The 13,805-nt window shown below is 43.6% G+C and overlaps 1 protein-coding gene across 1 annotated transcript in view; it reads left to right on the top strand.

The window, feature by feature from the left end:
- The first annotated feature begins 9,765 nt into the window (after positions 1-9,765).
- Positions 9,766-13,805, top strand: part of PLB1 (phospholipase B1) — a 175,495-nt gene continuing 171,455 nt past the window's right edge. The window contains exons 1-2 of the mRNA XM_077341488.1: positions 9,766-9,922; positions 13,435-13,493. Coding sequence (XP_077197603.1) covers positions 9,868-9,922; positions 13,435-13,493 — 114 coding nt within the window. The 5' untranslated portion in view covers positions 9,766-9,867. The remainder of the gene's footprint in view (positions 9,923-13,434; positions 13,494-13,805) is intronic.

Here is a 13,805-nt window from a genome sequence, read left to right as displayed (position 1 = left end):
GGCTCGAGGTGTTTCACAGCTTGTTAAAATATATACAAATTTTAATAATTACATATATATCAAAATTTTATATCTCTGAAAATGCCTCTCTTCCTTGTAACTAATTACCTGATTAACTACCAGTTTACATTTTTACCTGTGCCTTTTAATTTTCAGAGTACAGGTCTAGTACCCAAACACAATAATCTTTAGAATTACAAATCTCATGATGTTCTACTAGGCAAACAGGATTTGGGAGATAAATCCTCATACTATCTACAGAAAGGTGGAAATCAGAGAATTTACCAACCCACTGCAGAGCTAAATCTGATAGTTAACTAAGAAGGTCAAGGTCTGACCAAGGCAAGTCTCCCCCTCAGCCTGGCACATGGAGTCACAATGCACTGGTTTAATAAGCCTTCCCTGCTCAGCAGGTTGTAGCTGTATTTCCACCCAACCACATGTACACACACAAGGGACATAGCTGTAAACAAGCAAACATTGTATTATATTGAACACAGTTTTTCAGTTGCCAGTAAGCTCCAACCACATTCTCTGGTGATACCAGAAAAACCCATGCAGGGAAAGACAAAGCTACCCTTGTCCTTCAATTAACTCTCAAAGTTACATGGAACCTTGCTGTAAAAGACATTCTTGTTTCCTCAGGCCACTGTCAACCTCACTCTGCTACAAAAGCTACAATTGGGTCAGTTCTGTATCTCAGTATTCCACCAGGGCTGAAGATGTCCATCTTGTTCCTGGGGTATCAGCAGCTCATGTCCATGTAATGGGCTGGGTCCCAGGAGACTACAAAAGGGACTAAATCATGGGTCTATCTGCCTGCTGCTCTGTGGCTTGAATGTTGCTCCCTAACTTCTCTTGGGTCCATCAAAGACATAACATGAGCTTGTGAAGGCCACCTCTTCATATTCCTGGAATAAGACCCTGGCCCATTCTTTTTTGCACTGTCATGTCCTGCAGAGATACCAGGGGCTTATCTGCACTGGGCTTTTAAAGCTTGTTAGGTTCAGATAAACAAAAGCCTTCTGCACTTGATACTGATTTCCAATTGGTATTTTCCCCCTCATCTGCACAGATGAGCATTGACCCTGGAGTCAAACATTCCTTGGCATATCCGAGAGTGGATTTCCCCCGCTTCATCAGAAAAATGCAAGCCTATGGCACTCTATTCTGAGTACAGATGGGCTGCTTTGTTTGGCTTTACCCTTCCCACTTCAGCTGCGCCTCAAGCACAACGTTGTGCTGAGGTTTCTCCTAACTGGCTGATTGTGTCTAAACTTCTGTATTGTGGAAGTATTTTTCTGCTTTTCTTGGCCCCTTAAGTAATGTATTAATCACTCCTATCAGACGTAGTTAAAGATGAACCTGTGGTTGTCTTCAGCTGCTGTCCCTTCTCCCAGTCTTGGGGGGGGGGAGACACTTGCAAAAAGTCATTGAATGTTTTGAATAGGACCACAAGCAGCTAGCTCCAACATAGCCAAGATAGTTCACTAAGCAAACCCCATGCCTTAAAGCTATAGCTTCATGAGTTCAAAGCTGGCTATGGGCCTGTTTTCCCCACACAGGAGTTTTTATTTATTTATTTAGCTTTTGAACACTTTAAAGACATGATTTTCAAAAATAAAAAATTAAATAAAACTCCTGCATGAGATAAAAAGACCCATTAAAAAATACCAGAAAGAGGACGCCCCTGGGGAGCATTTCTCTTTCCCCCATGAAGAAATAAACAGCTTATCTTTACTTCTGATATTAATGCTTAAGGGGGAAGCGCTGCAATAAAACCACCAGAAGGGGCTGCTCCGGCTGGAAACCAGCCAATCAGCAGAGACCAATCAGCAGAACAATCAAACAAATGGAGAGGGGGGAGAAAAAAGTCTTAATTTCCTCGTATCAACCATAGGTCTGGAGGAAGAGTTTCATCTTGCAGGCCCATGTAGATGTTAAATAACATTGGGAGATAATAGCTCCCTGTGGGACTCTGCAGATCAGGGCTATCAACTGGGATGTTGTCTCCCTAATGCCACCCTCCGTCCCCGACCTCAGAGAAAAGACTGTAGCCATTTTAAGGCTAGACCTCAAATCCCTACATTGGCTAGGCATTGGGCTAGTAGCCCATGGATCACCATGTTGAATGCTGCTGTCAATTCTAGCAAGAGTAGCAGCACAGACCCACCTAGATCCAACTGCCTCTGTGAGAGTGTCCAGAGCTGTCTGTACTCCATGGGCAGGACAGAAGCCAGATTAGAAAGCTGATGTCTCTTCCTGGAAGCTCTGTAGCTGTCCTGAAATGACTTGCTCACTCACCTTGTCCAGAAATGGAAGAGATGACATGGGGCTGTAATTGACAAGGCCAGATTGTCCAGCCCTGTTTTTGGCTTTTTGTTTTTTTTACAGAAATGGCCTATCCCCACCCCCCTTCAGTTTCTCCAGAAGAAGAAAAGTTGGTTCTTATATGCCGCTTTTCCCTACCCGAAGGAGGCTCAAAGCGGCTTACAGTCACCTTCCCATTCCTCTCCCCACAACAGACACCCTGTGGGGTGGGTGAGGCTGAGAGAGCCCTGATATCACTGCTCGGTCAGAACAGTTTTATCAGTGTCATGGCGAGCCCAAGGTCACCCAGCTGGTTGCATGTGGGGGAGTGCAGAATCGAACCCGGCATGCCAGATTAGAAGTCCGCACTCCTAACCACTACACCAAACTGGCTCTTAGGAAGGTCCTAATGTTCAGGAATTGGTTGATGATCCCTCAGAGAGGGGTCTGGGTCTCCTCACCTCCAGTTTTCATCAACCATGAGGGACATGGGTCAATAACCAGACTGTTGTCAGAGCCCTGTCAAACATTGGTTGGGGAGATTGGACTGAAGCAGACCTTAAGATAACCAAGGGGGCTCCAGTTTGCTATCTGTATCAAGCTTGGTTGATAAGTTGTGACAGAGCAACAAGATTTTCTCCACAAAGTAGCTTAAGAGAGCCTCACAGCTAGTATTCAATTGAGCAATTTCAGACAGTCCTTTAGTTAAGGATATCAGTGAGTGACTTGTCAGCCAGCAGAGGCAACAGCAGCTACAAAAAAGCCCTTTTTGGTGGCTTTTGTTGCCATCTCATAAGCTTTCATAAACTTGTGGCCTTGCTATGCGTTTTCTGCCAAATTCACTCTAGTTGTCTCAGTTCCTGTTCCTGTTTGTGCAGTTCTGGTGTATATTATGGAGCTGACTTAAGGTGGGAACAGAGACGATTTTGGGGAACTATCTCATTGATGGCTTCAGAAAGACCATGCCAGTCTTCCACTAGAACATCAACTGAGTCACCAAGAGGCAACAGATCCCACAGAGTATTCCAGAATCCAATTGGATCCTTGAGTCTCCTTGGGGAAGCATAAATCAGCTCTCTGCCTATGCAGGTGGGGGGAGCAAGGTATTGATCCAGGTTTTGAGGGTAAAACAAAGGAATTAGTATTCTAGCAGGGCTCAAACTCTCCTGCTTAAGCTCTTATGAAATCTAAATGCAGCTATCCTTCTAGCCACACAAGACTGCAGATTTGGCTAGCTTCTAACTGGAATAGTAGTTTCTCCTTCCTTGCCTTCCTGGGTCTGGCTAAGGGTGCTTCACAGCCAGCAATTGCTGTTCTTATTGCTTGTTTATGTAGCTGTTTTTGCAGTTTTCCTCTTACAAAATGTGACCACATTTTGCTGGAACAACTGCAGCTGCAGAAATAATCATTTCAGAGCACTATTTTTCAATTGCTTGGAAGTTTTGCTATTACACAAATTTGCAGGAATAGGTTTTAAAGGTAAACTCCGAAAGCAGAAAATAAATTCACTTTAGCCATGGAGATGTGGTCTTATCCACCAGCAAATGAAGGTAGAACCTTCTAGGTTTTCTCCATCTCATTGCTCCTTGGGATGGGCACAAACCAAACCATGAAGAAAAAAATTGTCACAAATTTAGCGCTTTTTGTGGTTCACAGTCAAGTTCTTGGCAGGGCACCTTGCATGAACTTTCAGAGTGAAATATGTTGTTTATAGAGGTTCATGCTGGTTCGTGTGAGTATACATTCCCAGATAGACTGTCTTGCTCAATAAAAATACTTACAGAACTTCAAAGCAACAACTTGGAGGGCATGTAGAGGAGCATCTGGGGGAAGTCCCCTACAACTTTAATATCTCTTGCTACACAGCATCCATTCTGTACACTGTCAGCAGTCATTTTGGCAGAGGTTCAGCAGGTTTAGGAGTGTATAGAATCGATTCTATGCAAGCTAGAGACACTAAACTCACAAAATATCTCTAACTGACTCTATTCTACCTTCCCTCCAGGTTTGGTGAGGATTGGATGTATGGGGTCCAAGTTATGTCCTCCCAAAAGAAGGTGCTTTCAGGAAAGTGATTTTTGGAGAAATGACAGGCTGTTATTTCCCTAGAATGCACTGAGAGGCATATCTAGGGTGTCACAGCCAGGACACAAACCCTAGGTTCCACATAGGAGTACAGGAGGGAGAGACCCAGGCCCTGCCCACTGTGTGTAGAAGGTTGTCAGTGCCTGCCCCTGCAGGCAGAGAATGGTAGCATGGTACATTCCTCTACTCAGCTGCCCTCCAGGCACCATCTTGCTCACCAGCCAGCCCACCTGCCGGGTAGCCTTGCTGGCCACACCTTCCTGCTTGCTGTCAGATATGATGGCTGACCCATCTTGAATTCCATAAACAAAGGTTTATTTAGGAATTAGCAGCATAGTGACAACTGCGATTTGTGAGGTAGATGGGACTGAGAGAGCTCTGACAGGACTGCTCTATGAGAATAGTTCTGTCAGGACTGTGACTAACCCAAGGTCACCCAGCTGGCTGCATGTGGAGAGTAGGGAATCAAACCTCCAGATTAGAAGACACCACTCTTAACTACTACTCAAAGTTGGACTCATGCCTATGAAAGCCTGTGCAAAGAACCAAGGGTTACATAGAATTGTATACATCTGCCTCATAGGGTTGGCTCAGAGGGCTGGCTGAATCCCTGGGCCAATGCTATAATACATTCCCAGGTGCACTCTGGTCCTCCCCCAGAGTCTCTAGGCTACCTCAGCCATGGCAGGGTTACCAGGTCGGCACTTATCCTTCAAGCTTATATTAAACAGAGCATACTTCTAAACAACCCTCTACCACCGGCACCAAATAGTGCTAAGCTATTGGAAATAAAAATTAAAGTGACCCTTAGTTTTAGTCAAAACATAATTCCTTAGCATATCTGAAAAGCACACTGTAAACCATTTCCCCTGTATTCCATTGTCGGTAAAAGATTGCATAGCAAAATCTAGCCAAGCAAGCTACTTTTATTTGTACAGAGAAGAAACAGAGATCAGATCTTGGTCTCCGGTATGGAATTGAAGCCGATTTCCAATAAATGCATGATAAATTAGAAGGTGGTAATCATCTCCTTTATCACCAACTCATCACTACTCTATCATGCTGTTTGTTTGTTTGTGATGCCCCCAGAATTAAAAGAACAGGAAGTGACTGAGCAGTTATTATACCATCTCCACCGTATTCTTGCCAGTTCATGTCTTTCATTTGTCCTTGTTGATGCTGTGGTGGAAAGGATATAGACTTCAGGTGGGTGTGAAGAGGAATATGTTGTTACTGTTTATCAGCTAGTAAGGAACATTTTGAGGCTGGCGAAAAGAGCTGCAGGGAGCCCTTGGTACTGTCAAAGGTCAAAAACATGAGCCAGCCATGGAAATAACATCATATCCCAATTAAGGTAAGACAACAGCTTAGCACTCTCCTGGAATAGAGCTGGCAACCTCCAGGTGGGGTCTGCCGATCTTATAGAATTAACTCTGCTCTGGAGAAAATGGCTGCTTTGGAGGGTGGACAGCATGGCCTTATATCCTGCTGAGGACCCCCCCCCCCTTCCCAGGCTACACCCTCAAATCTCCAGGAATTTCACAACCCAGAGTTGGAAACCCTAACATTGTGTGAGGTTTGGCTCACTTGTTTCAGACTCAATTTTTTAATCCTTATCAACGTCTGCTGAAAGTTTAAACGGCAAGGTTACCACTAGGCATATAGCAGGGTTCACTGGGGAAGAGGCGAAGATAGCTGTGGACTAGATGATCCCTTCTAGCTCTATGTTTCTATGAGGGGAATTAATTCATCCTCAAGCTGGGGAGGCAGCCAGTGTAGATAGAGATCGAAGCTTGAGGGAACATGGTCTAATTCTCTTCCAACTGTTTGGGCAGGCATCTACGGTGAAAAGAAGCTTGTGCTATGTCTCCCACACATGTGCTTTTATGGCATTTCTAAAAATATATTCCTCTCTAGAAGCCCCATTTCTTGCTTTCTTGGCTGTTTAGAATTATTGAAGCTTGACCGTTACCACAAGCTGTATACTTTTGGTAGGACACACCCTCAGATGTATGAAGTGAATTCTCAGTCTGCAGTTATGGCTATACGCATGGAAAAATGTTAGTAAGAAAGAAAAGTAATTTTAATTCCCATTAAAGCGCATGTTATGGAGCTATGACACCTTGTAGTTAATTAATATTATCTGATTTTTTTAAAAGCTCATATGCAAAGAAAACGAAAAACTGAGGATAAGCCCCGTTGAATAAGATGGGATTTATTTCCAAGGATACCTGTTTAAGATTCCTCCTCAAAGAACTACCCATGCCTATACCCTTTGATCTACAAAAAATCAGTACCTTCAATCAGATCAGGAATATGGACTGGGCCACTCTGGGTATTATTTCCAGGGTATCCATTGCCTAATCTGTCTTTGCTCTCATGCCATCTTTTTTCACTTCTCCTCTTGAGGAGGCAACAGCAGGAGGGAAGAAGCCAGGATGCAACGGGATGGGAGTAGAATGGGAAGAGAGAGCTGCAACTAGCCAGGATTCAGCTTCCAGGGAATAGAATCTCTTTCTAAAGTTAGGATAGAGATTTGATTTACTTGCCTCCTCAGATGGTAGCTTTTAGCAGCCCTGGATCCAGTCCCAGTGAGTTGGACAGAAACAGATATGGTGATCACATCATTAGGTCCAAGCACAGGGTAGGGGTAGGGAGTATATTTCCCATCTCCCCCCCTTACAGGATTTTCCTATTCAAAATAATTTGCAAGTGGTTTACTCAGATCTAGAATCAGAACAGTTCAATATTCTTTGCAAATTGCCTTTCAACAATATCTACTCTAACGTTACTGTTTGTCACATAGCTCACCCTTTCACCTCCCTGCAACTTCATTGATTCTCTGTCTCACTCTTAACATTCCCCCAAAGCCCATTTTCCTCTCCTCTGCTGCACGCTCCATTCTGCTTTCCCTTGGCTACATATTGTTTAGCTTTGTGAAGCACTTTAAGACTCCAGTTTGTAGGAAAGCGCACATAGAAAATGAAAATGCACAGTGAATTATCCAGGGGAACTTGTTATAAAATGCACTTAAAGCCTTTTGTTATATCTGAAGGAGTGCACAGCAGGGATAGCCAGTTAAGCATAGAAAAGCTCCAACTTCTCCCTCTCTGTCTCCATTTTCATTGAATATATTGATTCTCCCAATCCCACTCAAGGCAAAGTATTGCATCACTGTGGCCAATGAGGGACTGGTGCAAGAAATGGGGTAAATTATATTGCTTGAGCTGCCTAAAGTACAAAACTAACCACCCCTTTTTAAGAGACCAGCCCTAAAGAACATTCAAGATCCTGTTAAAGGAAACACCAAAAACATAATCTGCAAGCATATTAGGAATGCTTGTAGGTTTCTTACATTGCAACATATGCGAGAGAGAATCTTCAGTGGCACCTTGTGTTAACATTTGAAGAACCGACAACACAGTCATGAAAGTGGAGTTTGTTTTCATTGTGGCTTGCATGCAACACCTGAATTGTCTAAGTTGATTCAGATGTTATCTGTTGTTATCTGTTTAATATTTATTAGTTATTTAGTTCCTTTTATCCTGACCTTCTTCAACATACACCAGTCTCCTCTCCTCCCACAAGAACTCTGGGAGGTAAGTCAGGTTAAGGGATACTGATTGGTCCAAGAGAACCAGAGTCCAGTAGCATCTTTAAGACCAACAATGATTTATTCAGGGCGTGAGCATTCGAGTGCAAGCACTCTTCGTCAGACTAAGAACTCCTTACATGACCATGGGAATATATAGCAAAAATTAATTCTGTTACATTAGTAAACTGTGTCACACATCCAAATACAGCCAATGATCATTCTTTGCCAAAACAGCCAATCAATCCCCTTGAAATTCAGTTGCTATTCACACAGTGTGAATAACAGTAACTGGCCACCTACATCCTCCATTTTAAAGCACTAGTTGGTGGATTCACCAACATTTTTGTTATGGCCTTCAAAAGACAGCACAAGACCAAGGTGATACTCATATGGAAAGGGAAAGTTCACATCTTCCCAGTCCCATCTACATCAGCATTATTTTCCCTGCTGCAATTGCCTGTGATGGCTACCTCTAAAGCATTCCTCCCTTTTGAGAATGAAAATTGCAAACCTCACATGCCTTACTCATGACTAAACATTCCCCGGGCAGAGATTTTTCCTGGTTGCCCTAGGTCCCAGAAGGCCAGAAGAGGCCTGTTCCTGGGCCTCCCACAGCCTCCCCCCTGCTGGGGTTGTACCAGGTGGCAGCTTGCTTCCCCCCCTGCTGAGCTGAAAGAGGCCAGGAGGCCAGTACAACTGACTGGCAGCAGGATATGCTCTGAGGCTGGCTCCTCTTTCACTCAGCAGACTTCTGAAACTGGCAGGAAGTGAGAGGTGGAGATCTGTTTCCTTATTAGCCTTTCTTTGTAGAGCTCCCTCCGGATTGGGACTAAATTACCAGGATGGGCCATTTCTGGCTGAGACCCTTCTCTTATTGGGGGAATAATCCCAAGGGGCCAATCAGATAGGGAGTAAATTGTCTGCATGCAGTTTGAGCTAATTGGCATTCATTGGCAGGGTGCAATTTGAACTGATTAGTCCTCATTGGCAAAATTCATTTTGAACTGATTGACCCCCATTGGCAGAGTGCTCTCTCCCTATTAGCAGAACACCCCTAGGAAAGGCCAATCAGATAGGGATTGAGGTGTCAGCACACAATTTGACCTGATTGGCCCTCATAGGCAGAGTGTAATTTGACCTGATTGGCCCTCATGGGCAGAGTGGTTTTTATTGATGCCACACCCCCCTGGGAGGGCCAATGAGGCAGTAGGTGAGCAATCAGTTTGGGTTTTATATGGTTAACTGATAAGGATTTATTGTTAATCTAATTATACTGTTTTACTGTGATGTGGGTTCAATTTGTTGCCCACAGCCCCAAGACAGCAATTCCAAGAGGGGTAGAATATAAAATGATGAACAAATAAACAAACAATGATAAGCAATATAAGATTTGCAAGAGGATCAACTGTAAGTCCACTAAATGCTTTATAGCTTTTGCCTTTGTTTCAGTATTTGATTATGTACTATTTAAAAGAATTTTGTGTGATGATGCAGATGTTTATGAATGCAGATGACTGGTGGGAGTTGATTGATGTAGCAGATTGTTAAATTGGATGGTCACAGAAAAGGGATTTTCATGATGCCAGTGAATAAAAATGGGAACTCACAAAGCAGGCCCTTCCTACATCTAAAGGGCAAATTATTCTTCTCTTCCCTCTTCCCTCAGGAATTAATGGTGTGTAGAGTACATAAGACATCTCTTTTTGTTAATATTTTATCATTTCCCAGCCTTTTCAAAGGTGAGGAGGCCAATAAAATTTATGACAGCTGAGTTATCTGCTTGCTAAGGTATAAAAGAGATGGCAGTTTCATGACCACACAGACACAGGTCACCACTGTATTCCAAACTAACCACTTTCCTGGAGCATTCGTTAATAATGGACCAAGGCATGAAGAAGCTGCTGCCAGCCCTTTGGCTGCCTGTTTTGATAGGTAAGGTCTTCTCAGAGATGTCCTGAATTGTAGCCTTGTGGTAGAAGCTCAAGTGATTGACTTGAACAGATAAGGCAAAACCCAGAATCCTTGAGATCAGGGAGCAACAGGTTGTGATCCTTGCAAAGGACTGGTAGGGCAGTCTGCAGCATTGTGGCTGATGGCAGGAGAGGAAGCAAGATCTTTGGACTATTTCAGGAACCAGAAATTGAGAATACAGGTGGTGGGAGCCAGAGGGCAGATGTTTTTATGAGAAGAAAGCAGATATGTTATACAGATGGATATGAAGGTGGTCTAGGTTGTTGGCAGGTACTCAGTCCCATCAGGGCTTTGGATTGTTGGCCAGGGAATGTAGAAAATTAATATAACATAGCACCTTACACACCAAAGAGTCTTATTGCTATCATGAGCTACCTCCATAATTAAAGAAGAGATTTGACTTTCATACATGCTGAATAATGCACTTTCAGTCCACTTCCAATGACTTTGCAACTGGGTTTGACTGTGTGAAATAGAAAAATCTACTTGCAATCACTAAAGTGCATTGAAAGTAGACTAAAAGTACATTATTCAATGTGTATGAAAGTGTTCAGCTTGAACCACTTATGCAACTTGAGTTGTACAGCTGTGAGGCTTTATACCTTTAGGGATGCCAGCCTTCAGGTGAGACCTGGAGATCCCTTAGAATTATAGCTCATCTCCAGAGCATAGACATAAATTCCTCTGGAGAAAATGGGTGATATGGTGGGTGGACTCTATGGCCTTGTACCCTATTGAGGTTCCCAGGCTCCATCCCCAAATCTCCAGGAATTTCTCAACCAGGATCTTTCAACCCTACCCCCCCCCTTTCCTGCCAATGGACAGGAAGAGCTGGCACCCCTATGTATATTATCAATTTACATTACTTTAATGGTCATAGCTTTCCCTCAAGGAATCCTTGTTTGTTAAAGATCCTTAGCATTTCCCTTTATAGAACTGCTGATGTCCCTGGGGAGAAGCCAGGACAGTCATCCTGTTTCAGTCCGTAGATGCGCTTAAAGTGTTTTGTGCTGTATTTCTGTAAAGGCTTTTGCTTTAATTACAGTAAAGCATGGACATGTTCAAGACAATAATATTGTAACATTTTTGGAATACAAGTCAAATGTATCTGACAAAGGGAGTTCTGACACTTGAAAGCTCATACTCCCCTCTAAATTCTTTTTGGTCTCAAAGGTGTAACTGGATTAGAATCTGAGGCCCATTCCGCACAAGGATCAATGTGGCAGATAGCTTGCAGAAAGAAATAACGGAATTTAAAATAGTGGAATTCGGCGTAATGCATACCTGCCTTTGTAGTGGAATTCAGTAGCATTTCAATAATTTCCCACAGGTTTCCGGTCTCGCCAAAAATTGCTAGAAAAGGAAGCGATTTTTTCCATGCTTTGTCCCGCCCTTGGCCGTCAATCAAACAAACAGCCAATGGGCGGATGTTATCATGCTCCGGAAAGCCCCTTTCCCTTTAAGAACAGTTTTTTTAAAAAAAGAAACACACACGTTGCAACGAATATGCCTTGATTCCTTGATTCCTTGTTTCCTCCTAATGTAGAGACCCATCTAGGTGGCAGCTGGCGTGTGAGCTGCCGATTCATCGTCGCCACGCTCTCCCGAGTGAAAAAAAATCCCCCCGTGCACGGGCGCGATTTTCAGCTGAAAATAAAGGGAACTTGCAAACGGGGCTGTGTTGTGCTTGGTGACTCAAGGGGAGCTTTAAAGCAGCTCTGTGGAGGGACTGCAGCCGGAGAAGCCTCGCTGGGTGAATGAAGGCTCGCTGGATTGTTACTCTCCGCTCGCTCTGAGAGAAAAAAATGGCGATCGCTTTGCCAGAAATTCAGAGGAGAGAGCCAGAGGGAGGGACTTGGCTGGAACTGCAACAATGTTAATGCACAGGTCTTTTTCGCTAGTGTTGCAGATTGCTTGCAAGAGTATAGTGCTTTTCAGAGGGTGAATCCACTTTTCTGGATTCCCCTTTAAGCGCTACAACGAATCGCTTTTTGCGGATTGGTTTCAGGAGTGTGGCAGATTGTGTGCGACATCGTGCATAACTGCAAATTAGTAGCGTTTACAATTTGCCACACTCCTGCTACATTAAACTTGTGCGGAATGGGCCTGACTGTTTTACTGCAGCTCAACCAGGCTACCACTTGAAACAAGTCAATTTCAAGCAGATAGAATCCCAAGACAATACATATTTTCTATTGGTAGTGTTGTTGAAAATCCACAGGTATCTATTGGAACTTGCCTTCTTGTTTTCTAATTTACTGATAAAATGCTTATGATATTAGTAAGGCAGCCTTTCAAATGTATAAGCAAATTTGAAAATACAAATCAAACATGCATCTCATTGGATTGTATCCCAAACCAGCTGAGGCTAGATTTAAGATTAGCTAAAGTTAGGGTTGCCAACCTCTAGGTCAGTGGTTCTCAACCTTGGGGTCGCCACCCCTTTTGGGGTCACTTGGCCCCTTCTCCAGGGTCGCCAGGTTGCTTGCCATGGTGGCGGCGGGTGGAGGCAGGTGGTGGCAGCGATGGGTGGAGGCAGTGGGCGGAGGCGGTGGCTGGCACATGCGCGCGCACCCACACACACTACCCATGCACACGCATGCCACCTGTGCGCATGCACGCTGCCACTGCTGCCGCACCAGCCACTGATGAGTTGGAGTCATGGAGGAGGTAAGGTTGAGAACTGCTACTCTAGGTGGTGTCTGGAGTTTGCCTGCTATTACAACTGATCTCCAAGTGACCAAGATTAGCTCACCTGAAGAAAATGTCTGCTTTAGATGGTGGACTCTGTAGCATTAAACCTCAAAGAAGTCCCACCTTTCAAATTCTCCACGTGTTTGCCAATCCAGAGCTGGCTTCCCTAACAAAAATATAAGCCATGCTCCCTGATTTCAAAAGGGAAACCTATAGTTTTAGCAATGCTGTTAGCCACCCTGAGATGTAAGTGAGCAATGAGATGTAAATTTAATAGTAAATAAATATAATAAATAAACAATAGCACAGTGGTAAAATGCATGCTTTGCATGCAGCAGGTTCCAATTTCAGTCACGGAGTAGTGGAGAATGCCTGACATCCAAGCTACTGGCTACAGGTTTAGTGCTAGTGGCCTAAATTATTGTTTTTGGTGCACCAACTAAAGCCAATTTCTCTAGATTTCTGCTGTAAAGCTTCCAGTTGATGGCAGAAAAATGAGAGAAGCTGGGGAAACAGCAATATATATGTAATCTCTTTCTGTCGTTATCAAAAAATGCTGACATTGTGAAAACAAAGAGAACCGGACACAGCAAAAAGGACAAACAAGCAAACAGGGATGACAAATTATTCAGTTTGGATCATGTCTTTCCTTTTCTTTTGTTGATTGTGGTCTATGAATCAGGGTTCTTTCCTCGTGTAACTGTGTTACTTTATGTTATATGAAGAATGTACAGATGATAAAAAACAAAGGAAATTACCCCCCCCCCCTTTTTTTTAAGGGACTGCAGTTCATGGTCTGAGAGTAGAAAAAAACCTGAAGAAAGAAGTGGAACCTGAGGTAAAAGCCTGTTTGCTGTACAATGTAGGATAAAATGCATAGATGCCCATGCCCTCCACATTCTAAATTGGCATTAACTTTATTGCAGGGTCCCAACCCTATTAATGTTGGAATCCGACATTAATTAAACCTTTCATTAATGTTGCATGTGATGGTAATAGCAGGTTAGTGTCAGGAAATGCTGCCAAAGCTACAAGATAAAACTTCAGCTATGTAGGATCTTTGAACTCCATGTTTCCCTGTACCAGGACCACACTGTGCAAGGTCACCCTTGGCAACAGTGGTAGTGACAGGGGCAAATAGAATTGTCTG

Source organism: Paroedura picta, chromosome 1, assembly GCF_049243985.1.
Source record: "Paroedura picta isolate Pp20150507F chromosome 1, Ppicta_v3.0, whole genome shotgun sequence".
Classification (NCBI taxonomy): Eukaryota; Metazoa; Chordata; class Lepidosauria; order Squamata; family Gekkonidae; genus Paroedura; species Paroedura picta.
Note: the sequence above shows the minus strand (reverse complement) of the source record. Positions and strands in the feature narration are given on the sequence as shown.